This window comes from Thunnus albacares, chromosome 8, assembly GCF_914725855.1.
Source record: "Thunnus albacares chromosome 8, fThuAlb1.1, whole genome shotgun sequence".
Classification (NCBI taxonomy): Eukaryota; Metazoa; Chordata; class Actinopteri; order Scombriformes; family Scombridae; genus Thunnus; species Thunnus albacares.
Genome location: NC_058113.1, coordinates 17,905,529 through 17,926,590, shown reverse-complemented (window position 1 = coordinate 17,926,590; position 21,062 = coordinate 17,905,529). Strand labels below are relative to the sequence as shown.

At 38.0% G+C, this 21,062-nt stretch overlaps 1 protein-coding gene across 2 annotated transcripts in view; it reads left to right on the top strand.

Moving 5' to 3' along the window:
- The window catches only part of dgat1b (diacylglycerol O-acyltransferase 1b), a 37,283-nt gene extending 20,030 nt beyond the window's left edge, over nucleotides 1-17,253 (top strand). For both annotated transcript variants that reach the window (XM_044359878.1, XM_044359877.1), the window contains 15 exons: nucleotides 1,043-1,083; nucleotides 1,880-1,965; nucleotides 6,687-6,739; nucleotides 7,225-7,330; nucleotides 11,859-11,987; nucleotides 12,431-12,499; nucleotides 12,617-12,720; nucleotides 13,075-13,113; nucleotides 13,366-13,407; nucleotides 13,572-13,616; nucleotides 14,151-14,263; nucleotides 14,709-14,774; nucleotides 15,254-15,341; nucleotides 15,515-15,577; nucleotides 16,145-17,253. In XM_044359878.1, the coding sequence (XP_044215813.1) occupies nucleotides 1,043-1,083; nucleotides 1,880-1,965; nucleotides 6,687-6,739; nucleotides 7,225-7,330; nucleotides 11,859-11,987; nucleotides 12,431-12,499; nucleotides 12,617-12,720; nucleotides 13,075-13,113; nucleotides 13,366-13,407; nucleotides 13,572-13,616; nucleotides 14,151-14,263; nucleotides 14,709-14,774; nucleotides 15,254-15,341; nucleotides 15,515-15,577; nucleotides 16,145-16,294 (1,194 nt within the window). In that variant the 3' untranslated portion in view covers nucleotides 16,295-17,253. The remainder of the gene's footprint in view (nucleotides 1-1,042; nucleotides 1,084-1,879; nucleotides 1,966-6,686; nucleotides 6,740-7,224; nucleotides 7,331-11,858; nucleotides 11,988-12,430; nucleotides 12,500-12,616; nucleotides 12,721-13,074; nucleotides 13,114-13,365; nucleotides 13,408-13,571; nucleotides 13,617-14,150; nucleotides 14,264-14,708; nucleotides 14,775-15,253; nucleotides 15,342-15,514; nucleotides 15,578-16,144) is intronic.
- Nucleotides 17,254-21,062: the final 3,809 nt, after the last annotated feature.

Sequence of the window (21,062 nt, the reverse complement as noted above, 5' to 3'; positions counted from 1 at the left end):
TATTGGTTTAATTCAATTTGTATCCAGTTGGTTCTCATCATGTCTTTTGCATCATAGATTCGACTATAGAATAGAAGGAGAATATGGACACTAAACAGATAATCCACTGGCGCGGATTGATAAAATTGAATAAATCAAAATGAAATGAAATTAAGAAGAATTAGTCCAGAATGTTCCATAAATACCCACTTGTTTTCAAGCAGACTCACCGTATCTGATTCTGTGTCAAATCTGGTTTCCTGCCATCTTAAACACAAAAATGTAAGTCTCAGCATGACGTTTTGTTTGAAATATCAACCTTATGCTAAGATAGTTTAAATTAAACATGTTACAGTGAAGGCAGATGCTTTCTAGGGGGTTAAGATAAAAAGCTTTTTACAAGAAATAATCAAAACACAAAAATCTTGAGTAATCATAAAACCCTGTTGTCAAATGTCAATTTTCTCAAAAATATCCAAATGATGTGCAACTATAGTAAAATGTATGATTATATGTAATATGATTGAGTATCATGAGTTTATGTCAAGCTCAACACCTTTTGCAGAAATTCCTCCTCCATACTTGGGAGAAGCGACAGAATTTGAGAGAATAGGAGAGGAGACGAGGCTAGCAAAGCCTGCTTTCTGCTAATCCAGGCTTTGAACACAGATCGTTGTGTTCATCGCAAGAGGTTTTCCTTCATTCCCACTGAACTTCTTCCCCATCCCCAGGCATAGAGCCTTTGTGTCGGGTAATGAGATATTACAGTCCATTTAGAAAGGGGGAGAGTGAGGAGGAGAGATAAAAAAAAAAGGATGATGAGAGGGACAGGATGAAAGTATTGAGGGGAGGAAGGAGATGGGGAAAAAGGGAGAGGAGGGAAAGGGAAGAAAAAGAGGAGAGAGGTGATATGAAGTAATGCGTTTATTCAATTAAGAGGGAAGAAGTGACAAAGGGAATGATAAGAGAAGCATAAAAAGGGAGAAATGAGTAGGGAATATTATTGTGCAACAAACTGAAAGACATTCTGATAAATATCTGTAACGCCTGCTTTTTATTACAGGTGCTGAGTAATGCTCGCCTCTTCTTAGAAAACCTGTTAAGGTAAGTAAGTTTGGAGTCTTTTGAGGAGCATGTTATTTATTTATTTTTATTCCTTTTTCACATTATTACCTTTTATTCCAGGAGGTTTCCTGTACTGTTTGTTAGAATTAGGGGGTTTAAATTATACCAAACAGAAATACCAGGTCTTCAAATTGTCACAAACTTCCTCTTGCTATTACAAGAGTGCTTTTACTAATCCTTGAACTGTTCTTTATTACTTTATTTTGACAATAGATCTTTTTCACTTTATACGTTTTGACGTATCATAGCAGGAAAAGCTCAGGTGTAATTGATACAACGATAACCAACTGCATTTCATTTAGGTGAGCCAGTTTCAGACCTTTTTCACAGCAGACATGTCAAAGTAGGGTTAGCATAGGTGCAATTAACAACATTAATGATGGCTGAATCCCATTTAGCTTTTCCAAAGTCACGACCCCGGTACAATGCATGATGGTTCACCAGAATTGCCTCCTTGGACACTTGAAAGGAAGTCAGCCATTGTTAGCATTATCAGTTACCCCTGTGCTTTTCTTGCTATGACAGCTCAAAAGCTCTGCTGTTAAAAAGGTCTATTGTGTAGCTGGCTCACTGTCATTTAATGTAACTGACCATTTGTTAATGTTATTTAGTCACACCTGTGCTTTCCCTGTTACAACAAGTCGAACTGTCTGCAGTGAAAAGAAAGTGTATTTACTTTTTTGAAATGTATTTTTCTAGCTAGTTTGGTATGACAAGTGCATCTTTAATTTTGATCTCAGTTTTTAATCAGTCCTTTCAATTTTGGATTTGCCAGGTACGGTATTTTGGTGGACCCCATTCAAGTGGTTTCCTTGTTTCTGAAGGATCCTTATAGCTGGCCGGCAGCATGCCTTGTAATTGGTAGGTAAACATTTAAGGAAACTTTTCAGTGAGGGTTAGGAGGGAGGCAAAAGTCATCGTCAAATAAGTCACCTGCGATTAAAGTAATAACACAGTTACAGACAGTGACATAATTAAACAGCATAACTCCACTGATTAAGATAAAAACTGTTGAATATCAGGTCAAATTTGTGAACACTTAATAATTACTTAATCAATAAATGTGGTGGGGGTGGAAAATGTGACCATTATTTAAACTACAGTAGATTGAAAAGAATAAAGTTTAAAAAGTGTCCAAAAATTATATGTCAGATTCAGTTTTATGTAACTCAGTACAGATTATTTACAATAATAAATCTGGTAAGTCTCCAAATAATATCATTGAACCAGTTCAAGTGATGTACACTCATACAATCCCACTTCAAACTCATGAAACACACACAATTTTAAAATTTTGAGTATGAAAATCAGATTTTTCTGAAAATAAATCATAACATTTAGATAACTAGATGAATTAATTGAACTCCTTTTAAAACAGTGAACATGTTTCAAGTTTTTTTTATTTTTGTCCTTAAATAGGTGATGTTATTTGCCTCACTTCAAGCCATTCGTTGTTTTAAGACACACATAGGCACATAATAATAGTAAAATAATAAAAACAGAACACATTTAAAATGCAAAAACAAACTGAAAGCCATACAAACTAAGCACATTATAAAAATACAAATAAAGTAAAATGAACTAAGATGCCATAAAATATAACAAGCTCAACGAAAAGCAATTTTCAATAAGTGGGATTTTAACAGTGATTTAAAAGACAAGAAAGAGTTTGCAGCCCTGATCTTCTCAGGCAGGTCATGTCAAAGTCTAGGAGCCCATCCCCTCTATGTACAAATTTGGACCTTGAAACAACAAGAGGCGACACATCCGATGATCTCAGGGAGCAGGAACATACAGGGCATGGGGCAATGGGAGATCTGATAAATAGCTTGGGTCAAGGCCTCTCAGGGCTTTGTAAGTAATCAACAAAATCTTAGAATCTATTCTAAAAGCAACAGGTAGCCAGTGAAGGGAAGCCAGGATTGGTGAAATGTGATCATGTTTCCTCAATGGTGTAAAAATCCTGGCAGCAGAGTTTTTGGATGAGCTGGAGGCGGGAGAAGGATTTTTTGCTGATGCCAGAGAGCAGGGAATTACAGTAGTCCAATCGACTGGTTATGAAAGCGTGAATAACAGTTTCCAGATTTTTGGCAGAAATCTATTCCTTGAAATGTTTCTGAGATGAGAAAAGCAAGATTGAACCATCGAACTAACATGTTTATCTGTACATGCTGTATTCAAAGTCTTTTCAGTATTTTTATGGTACATCGCAGTGCAAGTCTGCAGTGGTGCAGCTCACACTGTCTCTGGGGGGGCAGTCACCTGCCCTATATACTGATATACTGCACACTGGTACTGTGCTGCAGCGTGAGGAAGTGACGGAGAGAGCGAAAAATGAGTAGAGGAAAAGGAGAGAAGCTGCGTTGGGAAAGAAGTGAATGGGAGAGAAAATGAAGTGATTGGTTAGAGAGAGGGCAAGAATGCAGGGACGAGAAGAGAGGAGCAGGGTAGAGAAAAAGGAGAGAGCCGATGTAAAGTGCTGCATTGACAAAGGACAAGAGAAGAATAGAGGGAGGGAGGGAGAGATGGATGGAGTTAAGGTAAATGACTGCACTGACGATGGGTAACAGACAGGTGAGAATGGGAGTCTGTTTACAGTAGCATGGACAGTAAAGCAGCTCATTCCCAGAGGGCATTCAGTACTTTTTAGAGTTACTGCAGCAGCTCACACACACAAATACTGCAACACAGAGTAAGTGAGAAGCCTACATTTTGTGATAGCCAGCTAAGTGGGTGAAGTTTGGAAAACAAGACTAGACAGTTTTTCATTTAGGCAACTGGCCAGTTGAGTGACCAAAATGAAATGAAATTTATACTGATGTCAGGTATTTCATTACAGTACAAGTCTGTTGCTTCCATAATATCTCCCAAAAGCTGCTGTGTAGATACCTGATGAAAGGTTTTAAAACAGGTGGTAAATTGTGCTGTTTGTTCCAGTTTGATGCACATGCAGCCTCAATAGTTACTGTTTGTTAAAGATGCTTAACAGGCCTGTTTCCAAAACAGATCAGAAAGCACAATAGCAGAAGTATATTATGCATTTCCCGTGGTCTCTGCTTTTCATATGGTTGAGTGTTGATCTGTGACAAAGAACAACCCTCTCCTTAGTTTGTCCAGTTGCCCAGGGAAACCAAAGTTGGACCAGTGTCACCAATTTCATGCTATTTGGCAACCAAGCCATTTGTTTAAAATAAAGTAAAATAAAAACACATCATCCAAATCTTACTTCAGTAAAATGTCATACACAGTCCTATTGCAGAAATTGAGGTCTTTTTTTCTTTTATTTTTGGACTTATTCTCAGTGCAACAAATAATGCTAGAATGTGTGCTAGAAATAAAAAATAAGAATGTTTTACTGTGATTTATATATTATTTGAAAATGTGAGTTACATAAAAACCACCCAGTTAAAAGAGTTGCTTTGCTGAGATGTAACTACAGATAAAATACTAAATCGGTGCAAAACCTGGTGAAGTGAGGTCTACTTAATATCACACCAACAGCAAATGACGAAAGACTGAATAAAATGTTCACTAACACACTTTTTCACAGTTTTCACGTGTGCATAATTAGCTTAAATACTGTGCTTCTGTGGTTGTCGTCACATGAAAAAGATTTTTGCCTACAAGGGATTTGTTGTTTCTTAAAACTGTCTTGTGTCTTCATAGCACTAAATATACCATGAAGTCCAAAATAAGCATGTGACTTAAACATTAAACAAGTTTATTTAGTATGGCAATGCTGATGGATAGTTTTAATCTAAATGTCTGGCAGTTTACACATTTGTTAACTCTAGATTAGATGGATTGACATGCTAATGACCTGATTAGGGTCTTAAAATGGAACAATTGCTGCAATTATGTGCCATCAGTGTGTCCCAGCCTAGTCTAGTCAAGATAATGAGCAATCTACATACCAGTGCTTCCCTTAAGTCTACTCTGCTGTGAGTTACCCTGCATTTCTGCCAGATAACATGGTAAAATATATACAATTGAGTCTAATTTGCTTGACACGGAATCAGAGAGAAACACTGTTTTTGGTCTAAATATGTCTAAAATTAGCCCTGTTTTTTCTAAAATGTGAATATTGTAGGTGTTAAAGGACCAGTGTGTGAGATTTAGTGGCATCTAGTGGAACGGACTTGGCCGAAATGAAATATCATATTCATAAGTATGTTTTAATAAGTATATAATCCCATGAAAATAAGGATCATTGTGTTTTCATTACCTTAGAATGAGCCCTTTATATCTACATAGGGAGCAGGTCCTCTTCCATGGAGGCCACCATGTCACACCGCCATGTTTCTACAGTAGCCCAGAATGGACAAACCAAACACTGGCTCTAGAGAGGGCTTTTCACGTTTTGTGAGTTTCACAGCCACCGTAGATTCTCCTACACGCCTGGTAGGGCAGGGGAGGGGAGGGCTACTCATCTGGTTGCAATCTGCAACCTCACTGCTAGATGCCACTAAATCTTACACACTAGTCCTTTAAATGCAAAGCAAACCCTGTATTCATATTCTTTCTTGCATTCACTACAGCACCCTCTTGATTATGAGGCTTATAAAACGCTCTGTGGAGATTCTTTTTGCAGCCAGTTGCTCCATAGAAATAAGAAATTAAGAAAAACTGATTTTTGTGCAATTGATATCCATTTATTTAATCTGCACATTTTACACACAAGTGACACAAGTGTTAAATGCCAGTTTATATAAAACAAGCTCTGTGCAGGAAACCAAATTAGCAACATTGAAATATGTTTTGTGTACGCACATTCATGTATCTAGCAGTTGGTGTGTGCTGTGCAACACATATGCTCTGTTAGTGCTGCCTCATTTCTTTCATCAGGTGTTGCTGTTTAATGGTGTGAGAGTCTGTGACTGTGTCTGTTTGTGTGTGAGAGAGCAGAGTCTTGCTAAAAAAAAAAGCAGGAGAAAAGCTTAATCCACCTAAAAATTCAACTTGAGACCAAACCAGTCGAAAACTTGTAACCAACAATTTTCATTCTATTAATAAGTTCATGACTCAAAGAAAGATTAATTCTGCCACATGTTTTTAATTCCTATGTTCTGCTTAGCACAGATACCAACTATTTCCCCTGTATATTTACATAAGAAGCTTGTTGATCCAGTTCGGTAAAAGTCATGTTTTCACTTGACACATGTTCCTCTATGTGTTTACTTTAAGTCTTAGGCTAATGAATGAGTTTGGAAAGACAAGGTCTTCACCCAACAGATGACAACATATCACTGTCAATATAGTTGTCTCAGGAAGTTAATAGGTGACTTTCACAACAATGTGTCTTGTTCCTGCCGCACGCATTTCCTCCCAGTAATGTCTGTAATGTTGATGTAATGTGACCAATTGGCACTTAATTTCATGATTTGGAGGATGAAAAACTTGCATTTACAGTTATAAATAAGTTATACTGAACGGAAATTCAGATTTGTTTTCTTTTCCTTGGACTCGTGTTCATACTCTCACCCTGCAGGGATCCTTCAGAAGTGAGCTTGTAAGGAAAATAAAGATGTAAACATGGACTGTTTAAGAGGAACTGACATGAATCTCTCATTGTGTTTTCACAGTGTGCAATGTGTTCATTCTGGTGGCTCTTTACACAGAAAGGCAATTGTCAAAGGTGAGTGGAGAAACCCTACTTGCAATTAAACATCAGACCACTTTGGATTTGAACTCAACTGTTGAATTCAGAGCACTTTCACAACTCCCAGGAGGGATTATTTTTCTAAAACTGTCCTCTGAAACTGAGTGACTAGCTGACCCTCTCCAAATTCATCTGCAAATGTTACAGTAAAATGGTAAAATGAGAAATTAGTTTCACCATCTGCATTTTTAGGGCATATTCAGTTATGAATATGGAACATCATGAACCTTTAAAAACTTTACTAGGCCACCGTAACTCAAAATGTAGTTCTGTTGTAGAGATCTGCTCAAACACACAGTAAACAAGCACTTAAAATATTAATGTTAAACTGCTGTATTTTAGAATAAGCTGAAGAACAAGTGAATAGGGAAGTTTAAAAAATTACAACCAAAGTAGTGGCAGTTAGTTGGGTGGTGATGGTTGAAAATGGAACAACTTACTGTTTCTCTCTCTCTTTTCAGGGTTCATTTAGTGAACTTGTGGGTTTTCTGGTCCATTGCATCAACATGGCCATCATGCTAACATTCCCTGCTGCAGTGGTACTATTGGTCCCCTCTATGACCCCAGGTAAAATGTTTAAAATACTACCTCTGTAGGCTTGCAATTAACTACTAAATACTGTGCATAAGAGACAAACAGTTGACTTAAATATTACACTGCTAAACTACTCTCCATTCATTTATACTTGACAATGTAGCCATGTGTATAAACAGGAAGTGTCATTGTAATAAAGATTAAGAGGACATTCGTATCTTTGCCCTTCAGAGAAACAGTCAACGAGTTTGATAGTGCACTAAAAGACATCTCTTATACCCAGTCATAATTGGAGTCTGTTAGTGGTAATGGACCAGTTGGTCCATGACTGGATTATATCCAGCTGGCTCAGAGGAGAGGAGAGGAGAGGAAAGGGGGGAGAGGAGAAGACAGGAGAGAAGAGATGAAGGGGAGGGGAGGAAAGGGGGAGAGAGGAGAGGAGAGGAGAAGAAAGAAGAGGGGAGGGGAAGAGAGGACAGGGGAGGAAAGGGGGAGAGAGGAGAAGAAAGGAGAGGAGAAGGGAGGAGAGGGGAGAAAAGGGGGAAGGAGGACAGGAGAAGAAAGAAGAGGGAAGGGGAAGAGAGAAGAGGAGAAGGGAGGAAAGGGGGAGAGAAGAGAAGAAAGGAGAGGAAAAGGGAAGAGAGGAGAGGAGAAGAAAGGACATGAGAGGGGAGGGAAAGAGAGGAGAGGGGAAGAAAGGGGGAGAGAGGAGAGGGGAGGAAATGGGAGGGGAAGAGAGGAGAGGAAAAAAGAGTGATGCCAAAGTAGGTGTGGTTTACATTACAGGGTCATCCAAGGGTCACAGTCTTCTGTCTTCATCAGGCTGCCTGACAGAGACTATGGCCGCCCTCCACAAACCATACAATTCATGCATGATAAATTCGCCATACTGTACACTACATGATGCACTAGCACGCTATGTGCCTCATTCATCATCATTCAATCATCATTCATGTCAATATATAGATTCAATTTTTGAAAACCTTGTTACCTAATGTACATTGTTTTATATTTAAAAAAAATAGTTGTTAGTCACATTCAACAGGAAATTCTACTGGCATGTCAACAATTATTTATTTCCCAAATGAAGCACATTTCTCGTTTTGGGGCACTAAGATGATTAAGAAAATGTGCGTACTACAGGTGTGATGGGTAGTCATCTAACTTCCAGCATTAATCCAGGCGAACTTGCTTATATTGTGGTAAAATCTGATCAATTTTGTCCTCCATCACAGTAGCTCCCAGCCTTTTGTGCTGATGACCCTTTAATACACCATGTCAAGCTTTGACTACTTGTGACCCCTTTTTACAGGATGAAAGTAAAACTATACAGCATTTCATAGGAAGAAAAAAAACCTAAAATTATGTAGTAGAATATCATTCTTTATTATTCCCCTCCTCCTGTAATCATCTTGTGACCACTTAGATTCCTCTTACAACCCCACACGTGTCCCGACCCCTAGGTTGGGAACCAATGCTCTTGCATGGTTTTATGCTCTTCTCTTGTGTCCTTAACCATAATGAACTTGAAAATGTAAAATAATTCACTGACAAGGTCACATTTGTCACTTAACCTACAAACGTTCTGCAGTAGGAGTGTTTCACACCATTAACATAGTATATTTAGTTCAGATTTTTGGCATGGCCTCTGTCCTTTATTCTATGCTTTAGTGGGGACGTTTATAATGTTATGAGACAGATAGTGAGTTTCAAGTGTAAGCAGTGTTAATTTAGTTGTCCTCTTGAATTTATTAGACTTTTAAATGTTGACTTGGCCTAGAGACTCATTGTTTTAAAGCCCAAGTATTATAAAAGGTTTAATGTGTCGCATCTATTTCTTTCTCTTTGTTCTTTTCACTTTGTTAGCCTCTCCTCTTCCTCTTTTCTCTTCCTCTCCTCTCATCTGTTCTCTCACTGGGAGGTGAAGGAGTAAAGGAGTCAGTCCATCTGTCTGTCTGTTCTCCTCTCAGCGCTGCTGTTCACACAGGAAGGGCAATGACAGAGGGCAGGTGTGTGTGTATGTGTGTGTGTGTGTGTGTGTGTTAGTGTGTGAAGGGAGCTATTACATTTACTGGATTCTTCTTATGCAACCAGTATTCAATCTGTTCATAAAGCACAGTGCAAGAATCTGATCTCAAACTTAATTAAAAATCTTATTTGATCTCTTTTGAGGAATACTGTAGCAATGAGAGGAAACTCTTTTCTACTCTCTACTTTCTCTACTGCCATTATTTCATTATTCCCACTGCGTTTGATGTCCTGTAATGTGCACTAGTCTGCTACAAGGGATTTTTGAGATTACAGTAAAAAATAGAAAGAGCTATGTATATCTGGTTCTGATTTTATGCACATCTCAGTATAAACTATTCAGTGCATAAACGAAAGTATACATATTTTGTAAGCTTAATAAAACAATATGATCCAGTGCAAAAGCATTCAACTCAATGATACAGTATTTAATATAGCCTAATATATAGCCTAAAATGATAATAAATCCTGTTAAGAAATCTTGCAAACTGACAGTAAAATATTTAATTAGTCATACAAACTGGATGTCACAGTGAAGTCCTGCACACTTCAACCGTGCAGGTGCACAGCTGTTGAACAGTCTGGTACTTTTCTTGATGTTAGTTATATAAGACTGGGACAAGCAGGAACACTCACACTAGCACACTTTGAGTATATTTCCTGTCTTTACCAAATAGAATAAGGCTTGCTGTTGCAGGTATGTGACGCACCTGATGACACACACACACCCACACACAGAGCAGTAAGTGTAATATGTGGGATAATCTTGGGAAAGGGCTCTAAATAAAAGACAGATGCATATGTTTGCTTGGATGGAGGTACTCAAACAGTTCACATATTAGAGACAAACCTATACATTTTTGAAAGCAAGGTGTGTCGAATTGGCTAATCTAAGGCACAACTGTCATGTTACCTGGTTCAGCCGGACCTAGCATCTCATGTTGTGGAACCTGTTTGAACTTTTTTTTCTGATCAGAGGACTCTCCACAGAGGAAAGAAAGATAAATCTCATTACTAAAGATTTGTCTTTACTAAGAGCATTTATATTTACTGTGAGCATATTGATTTTAATCTATGAATCATTACAATTATGGTTCTTGCCATTGCAGACTCTGTTCACAAAACAAAACAACAAATAGCGTGCAGTCAACATAGCTACGACTTTTAAAAAATCAGAGTAAGTGTTTGTGAGTTCACAGACATATATTATGATTTGGGTGGAAAATTGTGAGTGGGTGATGGCTGGCTCCTCTGGCATTTTTTTTACCACTTACAGTAAGCTCCTCCACTGTGCGTGTGTGTGTGTGTGTTTTTTTTTTTTCTATGATCACTATCTCCAGTGGCTGTCTAGGAGCTACATTAAGCCAGAGAGACAGATGGTTAATGGATAAGATCTGCTGGGGTTTGATGCCAGGTGTGCTGACCTCCACCTCACCCTGTTGGCACAACAGGCAGTTTTTATTTGTGTGTCTCTGTGTGTCTGTGTTAGTGTATGAGTGTGTTAGTAAAGGTTGGTGTGTTTCTTCCTCTCTGTTCGGCATGATCCTTTTCTATCAAGCATATGGTGATTATTGATAAAGCTCTTGTAGGCAAATTGCTCAGTTGGCCTGTATTTGTGTGCTTGTATGTAAGTATCGTGTGTGTGTGGACTTTGAGCTACCATGATTTATTTTATTGGACTTGTTTAACTGTTTGTTCAAGATGAAATGACAACCTCTCTTTTTCTTTATCCCTTTATCCCTTCCTTTTTCACTCTCATTCCTTCCTTCCAGTCTATCCCTGTGTCTTTGTCTTCCATCCTCAATCTCACACTTTTTCTCCTGTTCATTTGCTCCCCTTCTTCATTTCTACCAACTCTTCCTCAATCTGTTCTTCCTTTCACTCGCTTTTCCACATTTTTTCTTCTAATCACCTCTCAATCAACTCTCAAACCAGAGCCAGAACAAATTTGAGAAACAGATGTAGCCTATTTCTGTTAAAGGGGTAAATTTATGGAACAAAGTTAAGGATGAATTAAAAATGTGTAAAACAATCATTATGTTCTATAAGAAAATGTTCAAAAATAATGTATTGAATAAGTACAGGAGTATGATCTAACTTTGTGTTAATGGACATTACATTGTTCAGTGTAATAGTATTATCTTTTGTTTGAAGATTTTTCCAGTTATTTATTGATTTATTTTCATTAATGCTGCTCTACCTTACTTTGAATGAGTATGAAGTGGCAAATACAATGAACTACTTGGTGTCTTGTTGAATGTAGAAGAGTAGAAGGAAAGACATAATAAGCTTTGGCTTCAGCCTCCATGTTTTCTGTCTTATTTAAGAGGATTTGTTGACTGTTTTGTTAAATGATCTTTTTTGGTCTATATTCTGGTTTGATAACATATACGTTTTTCTTTATGTGCTGCAGACAGAAATAAAGCTTGATGATTATGAATACCTTTTGTTTATCGGTTGGTTACATGGCCTCTTACCACAGCTTTATCCTCATCACAGTGTTAACTATCATCTCTCTCCCCCTCTCCATCAGTTGGTAGTGCGTTCGCACTTGGTACTTACACCATTCTGTTCCTGAAGCTGTACTCCTATAAGGACGTCAACATGTGGTGTAGGGAGCTGAGCACTGTCAAGGCCAAGAAACTGGCCAGATCACTGTCTTGTAAGTTACACATACACACAAACACATGTGAGAGCAAGTTCACACACACACATACATATGTATAGTAGATAAGTATGGGAATTATACAGACCCCTTACAATTATAATAAATAACTTTAGTGACCAAATTTTAAGTTCAGTTTCTGTGTATGCTTTCAGCCTATTTGAAAATGAGTAAGTCCCTTTCTAGATGATCAGTCAGTCCTTTGCTCATGTTGTTACAGTGACATCTAATGGCAGACACTTGTTACTGCAGCTAGTAGGTTTTTAAAAAAATGGACAGTTAAACACATGGTAACCACTACAGTTCTGTTTTGACTCCTGTGACTATAAAACAAACAATTCTTTGTGTTTGGCCTGTTTTCTGTCTATCTAAATGTCATAAGTACAATAAAACATATCATGTAGTATAATTTGCCTGCATGTTTGAATTTTTTCCATCAGGTCCCTCAGCACAGCACTTCAATGGAGGCGACCGTAAGGTGTGTTATCCTGGTAACCTCACCATCAGAGGTACTCAGACACATCTTTGTAGTATTTGTATGAAATGAAATTCATCATGTTTTTACCACTGCCTCAAGAATTTCATTGATTAATTCTGTCACATTTACCTCCTCTCCATCTCTATAGACATGTACTACTTTGTCTTTGCTCCGACTCTGTGCTACGAGCTCAACTTTCCTCGCTCCCCCAAGATTCGCATGAGTTTCTTGCTGAGGAGACTGTTTGAGATGGTGAGGAAATGTCAGCCAGGGATTACTACCTTTACTGTAGTTGTGTGGTCAAGTCAGCATAGACTCAGAGCCTTGTTTTTTGAGGCTATACTTAAAAGTACATCCGCACTGCTGTTGAGAGCTCAAACTTTGCTGTCCATGATGGTGAAAAGGAAGATGAATTAATTTCTTATTTAAGGGAAAATACTGGGTCTTATTTTTGTAGTTTTGTCTCTAGTCTCTAGTAATGATACATACCTCCAAAATGTTGGTGTACTGACTTTGAGAGTGAATACATAATGCCCACAAAAGTATATTAATATTTACAGGCTAATTTGAGATTGTGTCACTCACTCTCTGTGTCTTTGTCCCTAGCTGTTCTTCATCCAGATGCTAGTTGGTCTTACTCAACAGGTACGGCTTTATGATGTAAACCAAAACTGATGTATCCATTAAAATTTAATTTCAATCAATACTAAAATGTGACTAAAACCTCATTACATGGGGATAAAGTTGTGATTGAAATGTTGTAACATGTAACAATGGCTGCTATGAAAAAAATACTTTATTGTCCCTTTAAAAGATGATGACAACATGTAAAATGTATAGATTACAGTGCATGGCTTAAAGGCAATTGAACACTGTTTTTTCTTCTCTCACTATCAGTGGATGATTCCCATCATTCAAAGCTCCATGAAACCACTTGAGGTGAGGACGACAGAATGACAGAGAAGCTTGAGCTGCATAAACCAACATGGTGTCATGTTGTTTTCAAATGTGAGGTGCTGCTGTGTGTTGTTTGTTAATTTACATGTCGCACTTCCTCTCCTCCCCTCTCCTCCTCCGTCCTCCCCTCCACTGCCCTCCTGTAGGACATGGATCTGTCCAGGATGACTGAGAGACTCTTGAGATTAGCTGTGAGTAAAAACACAACACACAACAATGCAAGAACCTTTTACTAATATCTGTTGTCTTTAGTTGATGACACGCACGTTAAAGGATTAAACAGAAAACATACAGTAAGACATGACAAACCACAACAGTAGTGTCAGTAATCACGACAAAGAAAAGGCCACAAGGATGAATTTTACCTCTTCTGATAGTTAGTGTTTTGGACTTAAAATATTGTTCATATTCATTTCCAATGACCGTTTGTCACTGTTACAGCAAATATATATATTATCAAAATCACTCTCACCTTCATTGACTTAGCATTTACCTACAATTAGTTTTAATGTTACCGTTACACAAATGACAGCATTTCTTGAACCATAGTTTGCATATTGCCATGTATATAGCACTATGTTGACAGTGTGGGTTGGAAACAAGTTGCTCCAGGCTTTTGCTTGTAGCTAGTTTGAGCATCACCACCTATTTTTCTGTTGCAGCAGTCATATATCCTATTCCTGTTTATGTGGATCCTTATTTCAGTAACATTTCTCCATATCCAGGTCCCTAACCACTTGCTGTGGTTGATGTTTTTCTACTGGTTCTTCCACTCATCTCTGAACTTCTCAGCTGAGCTGCTGCGCTTCGGAGACAGACAGTTCTACAATGACTGGTGGTGCGTACCTGTGTGTGGTTGTGTCTGTGTTGTTTATGAATTTTATGAGGTGTGGTGGAGCGTGGGGAAGGACTTTCTGGATGTCTGCAGGTTGGAATTGGTTGATGCCTGGATGTGCGTGCATACTTGTAAATGAAAATTTGAGAAGTGTACTGGTCTGTAAGCACATGTGAAGCATTATTTCAGTACTTTGGAAAACAGATAGATGGGGAAAGTCAAGCATGTTTTTAAGGAGCAAATTTTGCATGTCTGTGGGATTGGCTGGCTTGTGTATTGCACTTTTATTTGCTGATATTAATATGTCAGTATAGGATAATAACTTTAGGATAATTACTAATTTACTATCATGTATGACAGTAAAGATTCTAGACCTTTTTCGTGTTCATGAATATTAATGAAACTGCCTCAGATCCATTATTTAGACACTGTAATGCTTTTCTTTCAGGAACTCTGAGACGGTGACATATTTCTGGCAGAACTGGAACATCCCTGTTCACAAGTGGTGTCTACGGTGAGTTATTTGCACACTAACAGACTGAGACGGAGCAATGAAATTCATAGAAGTGAACACAGTGAGACAGACTTAACAAGGCACACTGATGTATTTGGGAAACCGATTCATCTGACTGTGTCAGTAAGTGTTAGTAATAAATACAGCGCCTGCCTGCAGCAAGATCCACATACACTAACTCGGCAGCAGGAGTAAATGCAGTGAGGTTATATTGAACAAGACAAAGGAAATGAAAGGCTATTTAAAGGCTTTAAAACCGATTTACTTTAAGTTCTTACCGGGGGGAGAAACACAGCATTAAAGAGAGTTAATGTAAGACATTTCAACATACATTATTACACAATAATAAAACAAATACTAAATAACAGTTTTGCAATTAGTGTATATATATATATATGGTGTATATGCCCATCAATCCACTCATCTTTCTATCTATGCATCCACAAATTTCATCATCTGTTCTTCTGTCTGTCTTATAGCCACTTTTACAAGCCACTACTGAGGAGGGGGTTTAGTAAAATAGTCAGCCAATCAGCAGTTTTCTTCTTGTCGGCCTTTTTCCATGAGGTAAGACCACTCTCTCTGCTTATGTGAACAATGTAGTAAATGCTGTACGTTCAGTCTTCAAGCTGTCAACACCATCTTTCTAATATTAGAATTTCACCTTTGTTTGAACTTCATATGTTTTCAGTTAAAGTGATTTAATAGTTTGGGTTTTCCTGTCTGTCTGTCTGTCTCAGTACCTGGTGAGTGTTCCTCTGAGGATGTTCAGACTGTGGGCCTTTATGGGCATGATGGCTCAGGTAAGACCCAACTGATTGTATCGCTTATGAAATACAGCAGTATTAGGACTGCACTGTGCTAAAAATGTCTCACTGACAACTGTGCTATATGAATTGTGATAGAGCTAGAGCATTTTTTGTTAGTAACTCCACCTTAATGTTTGAAAAGATTGAAAAATTGGACTGGGGTTTTACATTATCTAAGGGTAGTGTGGCAAATATAGTTCATTTGTGTACAAAGACGTGGATGATGTTCCTTTTGAATCCTATGGAACATTTTAAAAGGTGTTCTCAGTATTTGGCCTTGCCCCCAGTATCATTAACTTAATTAATGACTTGGTAAGCATAGGAGGGCATTTTTGATGTATCATGGGGTACTTTTGCAGGACAATAGGCAACTTAAGTGCATATTTTTCTTTGCTGACTTTGTGTTTTTCACTGTATTGTGCTGAGTCGCACAACACGGACAACAGAAATCTGAAAAAATAAAACATATACATATGAGACTCTAATTATTCATTCAAAACACAATCACCCTCTATGAATGAATAATTAATGAATTAATTACCTTTTTTATTTACTCCCCAGCTTCCATTAGCCTGGTTTGTCAGCCGCTTCCTGCGTGGTAACTACGGCAATGCAGCAGTGTGGATGTCACTCATCATTGGCCAGCCATTCGCTGTCCTGATGTACGTCCATGACTACTATGTCCTGCACTACAGACTGGAGGCTGACTGATGCACACACACAAACAAACTCTTCTTCTATCTGTCTCTCTTATACACACAAACAAACAAACAGACACATAAATATCACTAGCACTAATCAAGTGCAAACTAACAGTTTCTATATGGCAGGATTAGCTACATCCTGATCATAAACCTGTTTACATTGGATCGAAATTTCACTCTGCTGGGAAAGATAAATGGTATAATATTTAAAGTGGACAGTGTAAACAATAAGGTTAATCTTGAAGCACTACTGTAACTTAGAGAGGAAGGTTTCACTTCTGTATCAAGTGATATACAATAATATGGCAGCGTGTTACTCAGGTGATTTTTCTTCCAGCGTCCTGGAAAAATCCTCAGGCGGTCAGTTTGAGCTCAAATGTTAGTTGAATGGATAATCTATCTATTTGTATTTTGTACTGAAAAAACTGCAGACTGAAGCGTTTTGTTGATTTTTACAATATAGGTTTTGTTCCTTTTCAGTTTGTGGACAGTAAGGTGAAGTTGACAACATGATAGAAGTGCCTTGGTAGAAGTTATGATAGAGATATATTCTCTGCTGTGTTTCTTCCTTCCTTTATTCCGAGCCAAAGGGGCCTTAATCCATCAGGCTTTACTGCGAGGAAGAACATCAATAGAAAAAATGAATGTATGCAGTTAGGATTTTATTGATGTATGATTTTTATTTCAATGATGTTTCACTTTGTCAGGCATGAAAAGACCAATGTTATGTCTATGTTTTGTGTGTGTGTGTCTACCAGAAGTGCCATTAATACAGCTCAAATACAATCACTTCAACACTTAAAAATTATTTTTTTTGATCAGCAAAAAAACAAACAAACAAACAAAAAAGCATGGTACGCACATTTTTTTTTAATGTTAGTATCCCAGTGGACTGCTGCCAAGTAATGATGTCTATCTAAATACAACATGTGTCTGAAAATAAAGAGTTATATTTAAGTCTTCTTATTAAGTGTCTGTTATTTCATGTCAATAAGCATTTTTTTCATGTGAGTAAACATTTTTAACTAAAATGAAACCAAAAGATCAGTCAACCCATCACAGTAAAAATAGAGGGACTGTAAATGCATGTACCATGTGTAGTAAACCAGATTACAGTTCCAATATTTTTTACATGGATAAACAGACAAGGTGAGGGAAGTACACTTAGCCCATTGGTGCCTTGCAGTCCATTAAAGTGTGTAAGGTTGCAGGTGCATCTCCTTAGCTCTCATATAGTCACTTCAGTCAGTTACAGGTCCAGAGCATCAACAGTCATTCGGTGAACAAGCACTGAAAAGTTATCACATAACTGATCTGGTGAACTATTTTTTAGAGGAGAGTCCCTGATCCATATATAAGTAAGTGAGTCTGAGCTACACTGCTCCAGTGTGAAACCCTGTCACAGTTCATGGTTAATTATCATCCATATGGGATTGGACACTATTCCCTTTTCCTCCTGCATTTGAGTTTTCCATTCAGTAGTCCACAGTCTACTTCAAGGTGTTTTTAGCAGATATTTGATACTGTGAACTGAACATTATTTAAGTGAATGTTGCCTGTTTGAATATTAAACCAGTCTAGATTAGTCTCTTTTCAGGCTTTCCAGTCACTGACTAAGCAATTTTCAATCAGGCTCCAATTTTCTTTCACCTGTACATGTAAACTTATAGGTGCAGATGGAGGAGACTGTATTTACAGACTTTGTAGGCCTGTAAATATATGAATAGTGCATGTTAGACAAATGGCATTATATCAGACAGAACTGTTGAGAAAAATACACCTCTCTAGATGCTGAAATATCATACATCAGACCACAATGATGTCTTCTCAGACTGTAAATAACCTTGGTGTAAGAAAAGTTGAAAAGCTGGCCATCATTATGGACCTGTTATTTATCCACAGTCTCACAGTTTTGCTCTCTATACCATCCAGTGAATCAGATCTTTCCTCACAAGACACTCTCTCAGGCATTTTCCTGTACAAGTAGCAACAACTACCATTTTCTCCCAGCAGGTTTCTAAAACCTTACTTTCAGCCCTTAAAAGCTGAGTATACTGGCCTCTTAACACTGATCCAGTGTGTTGTAGTTGTACAGAGATCTTTCTGCCACTGGTTACTGACATGTTGCTGGGGGCTCTGGGGGAATTCATACCCTCAATATATCTTCAGGCAGTGATTCAGCTCTACACATCTGTACTTGTTAATCTGTGTTCTGGTTCTCATCAAGGTTGGTGCCTCATCAGGCCGTGACTCCTCCTTCCCTAATGGTGGAGAGTGACCCTTGTGCTCCAGTCAAATCTTTGCCCAAAGCAAAATCCAATCCTGCAAACGTTGGCTGAACATTTTTTTTCCCATCAAATATCACTTCACCTCAACCCCACATCATGTAAAATTTACTGTATCAAATTGGTTTTAAAAAGCCTAAAGTCTCTTCTATTGCCTGTCCTTATTGTATTTATTTTGCAAGGTATTTTTGCTTGCCTGCTATTCTGAGATCACAGTAATAACAGTAACAGTAAAAATCACCCAACCAAAGTCAGTTTGGACAAAAACATCACCTAAATTACAAGATCATCATCAAACATAAAATGCAAATGACATTTACCATGTCTCTACTACACTGAAAGACCTTTACCACACCACATTTCGTGACTTAACACCATCAATAATCAGTGATATTCATCACTATTAGGCTTAGGCTTAATTAGGCTAAATTTTAAACTTAAGACAGTGGCACACATTTACCACTTAACCACCGGACATCTCAACCAGGGGCACAAAATCTATGTGTGTGTGTGTGTGTGTGTGTGTGTGTTTAGATTTGTCATCCAGAGATGTGAGGCGAGGTCTGTGAATCTGTATTTTGTCACGCTGACAGTAAATTAAACAGCAAGTCTACGGCAAATCACAAAGTGTCTGTAGGCGCATCTGTACGTGCTCTGTGATTGTGACATTTAGTTAAACAATCGTCAGCGGAGATTAGAGCGTAGATGTGACAGCAGACATGGCTTTGCAGGATACACAATACGATATAGAGCAACAGCCCACAGTAGAAATGTATACCGATGTTTCTTTTTTTTACTCCACAAAAGGGCTTGATGCTCTGTTTTAGCAGACAGTGTATGGGGAACCCAGCTTCAGTCATGTAGGGCCCACTGGAAACTAGCACATGGCCATTTTTTGTTATGGTTTGGGAAATACTGACTGTATGATAATGAGCTGGTTCATTGTTGTTCAAGATATAGAGAAGTCTTCTTTAGGGATCATTTAACTGACAGGTGCACACTTATAGTCTCACATTGTTGAATATAAATACTCTAATGGTGGGAAATGCTTTACAAGAGCAAGACATGTCTTTTTTCACATGTTCCTCTTGTATCTTAATAAGAAGAATATGTGTAATTGTTTGTACAAGCAATCTATTCCCCATCCATCCCCGTCTCATTCCTGACAAATAACCATGAGAGAACAGGGGGGAGTGTAGTAAAAAAGTGCAGAAACCCCGTCATCTCTCGTCCATCATCAATATTCAGACTGTTCCTGACATAAACAAAGTTTTCCAGTTCCCCTTGTTGGACACTGACGCACCACTTTTGTACCTACATACATATACACACACAGACATATGTCATATAGTGATCTTTCGGGCTTTTCTACGCCTACACAGACAGACAGACATACTGTACTCACTCTGTCTTTGTCCCTGTTTGCTTCGTCTAATTTCTTTTTCACATGTCCCCCTCTCTCTCTCTCTCTCTCTTTTCTGTTCCCAACCTGCACGTTCTCTTTGTGTTCATCCTCAGTAACAGGTTGATCCATGGCTCTTCTGCTGACATCCGTTATTCCGGATCTTTCCGAGCAATGCTGACAAGCTGTGAGTGATGATGATCCTCTAGACAGGAAACCAGGAGACACAAACCTGTCTCATTCTGCAAGATGGATGGAGTGCAGGTCCGGGGACGAGTTATAAAGAGACAGACCGAGCCTTACATTTGAATATAACTTTTAGTCAGGTGTGTGTGATTTTAACTTAGCATTCGAGTTTTGCTTGATGTATAACATTTACATTTTGTACATGTGAAGCGTATTGCTTGTCAAGAAATTTAAACAGTCATTTATTCCCCCCATTTTACAAGGAATAACAACATTTCTTATAGGCCTAGTCCTGTCTGGCAGCGGCAATTAAATGACACATCAGTTTGGTTTAATGTCATGTATCTAAAACAGACTTTTTGCACATCACTTTCATACATTTTCTGAAAAAGTCTGTATAAATAGACGCTTTTTACATTTATTCTTCTGTCAAACTGTCTGTCTCCTTGTTATAACATCCACAATGCAAAATATATCAACCATAACACAGTATTTAACTTTGTTTTCACTCTCTTCCTCTTATCATATTCAGTATCAAACTCCAATTACTTCTTTCATACATTACAGGATGGAAACAAGTTTAATCATATTGTGAGACTGATAAAAGATGATATTGTCTGTCTCTCTCCCACTGTTAGTAAAAATATTTCTCAGGATAAAAAGAGAATCAAATCCCTTGATAATCCTGGTGTGTTTTGTAGTTTGAGCTCAGCAGAGTGAGAATTACTTTAATATGAGTTCATCTTTAATATATCACTGTGAAAGCAGTTATGAGAGGACAGTTGAAATGCATCATATCTGATCTAAAACCTTTTGTTAAAAAATGGTTTTCATCAATCTGATAATTTCTTGATTAATCGCCTATAAAATGCCAGATAACAGTGAACGGTGTCTGTCACAGT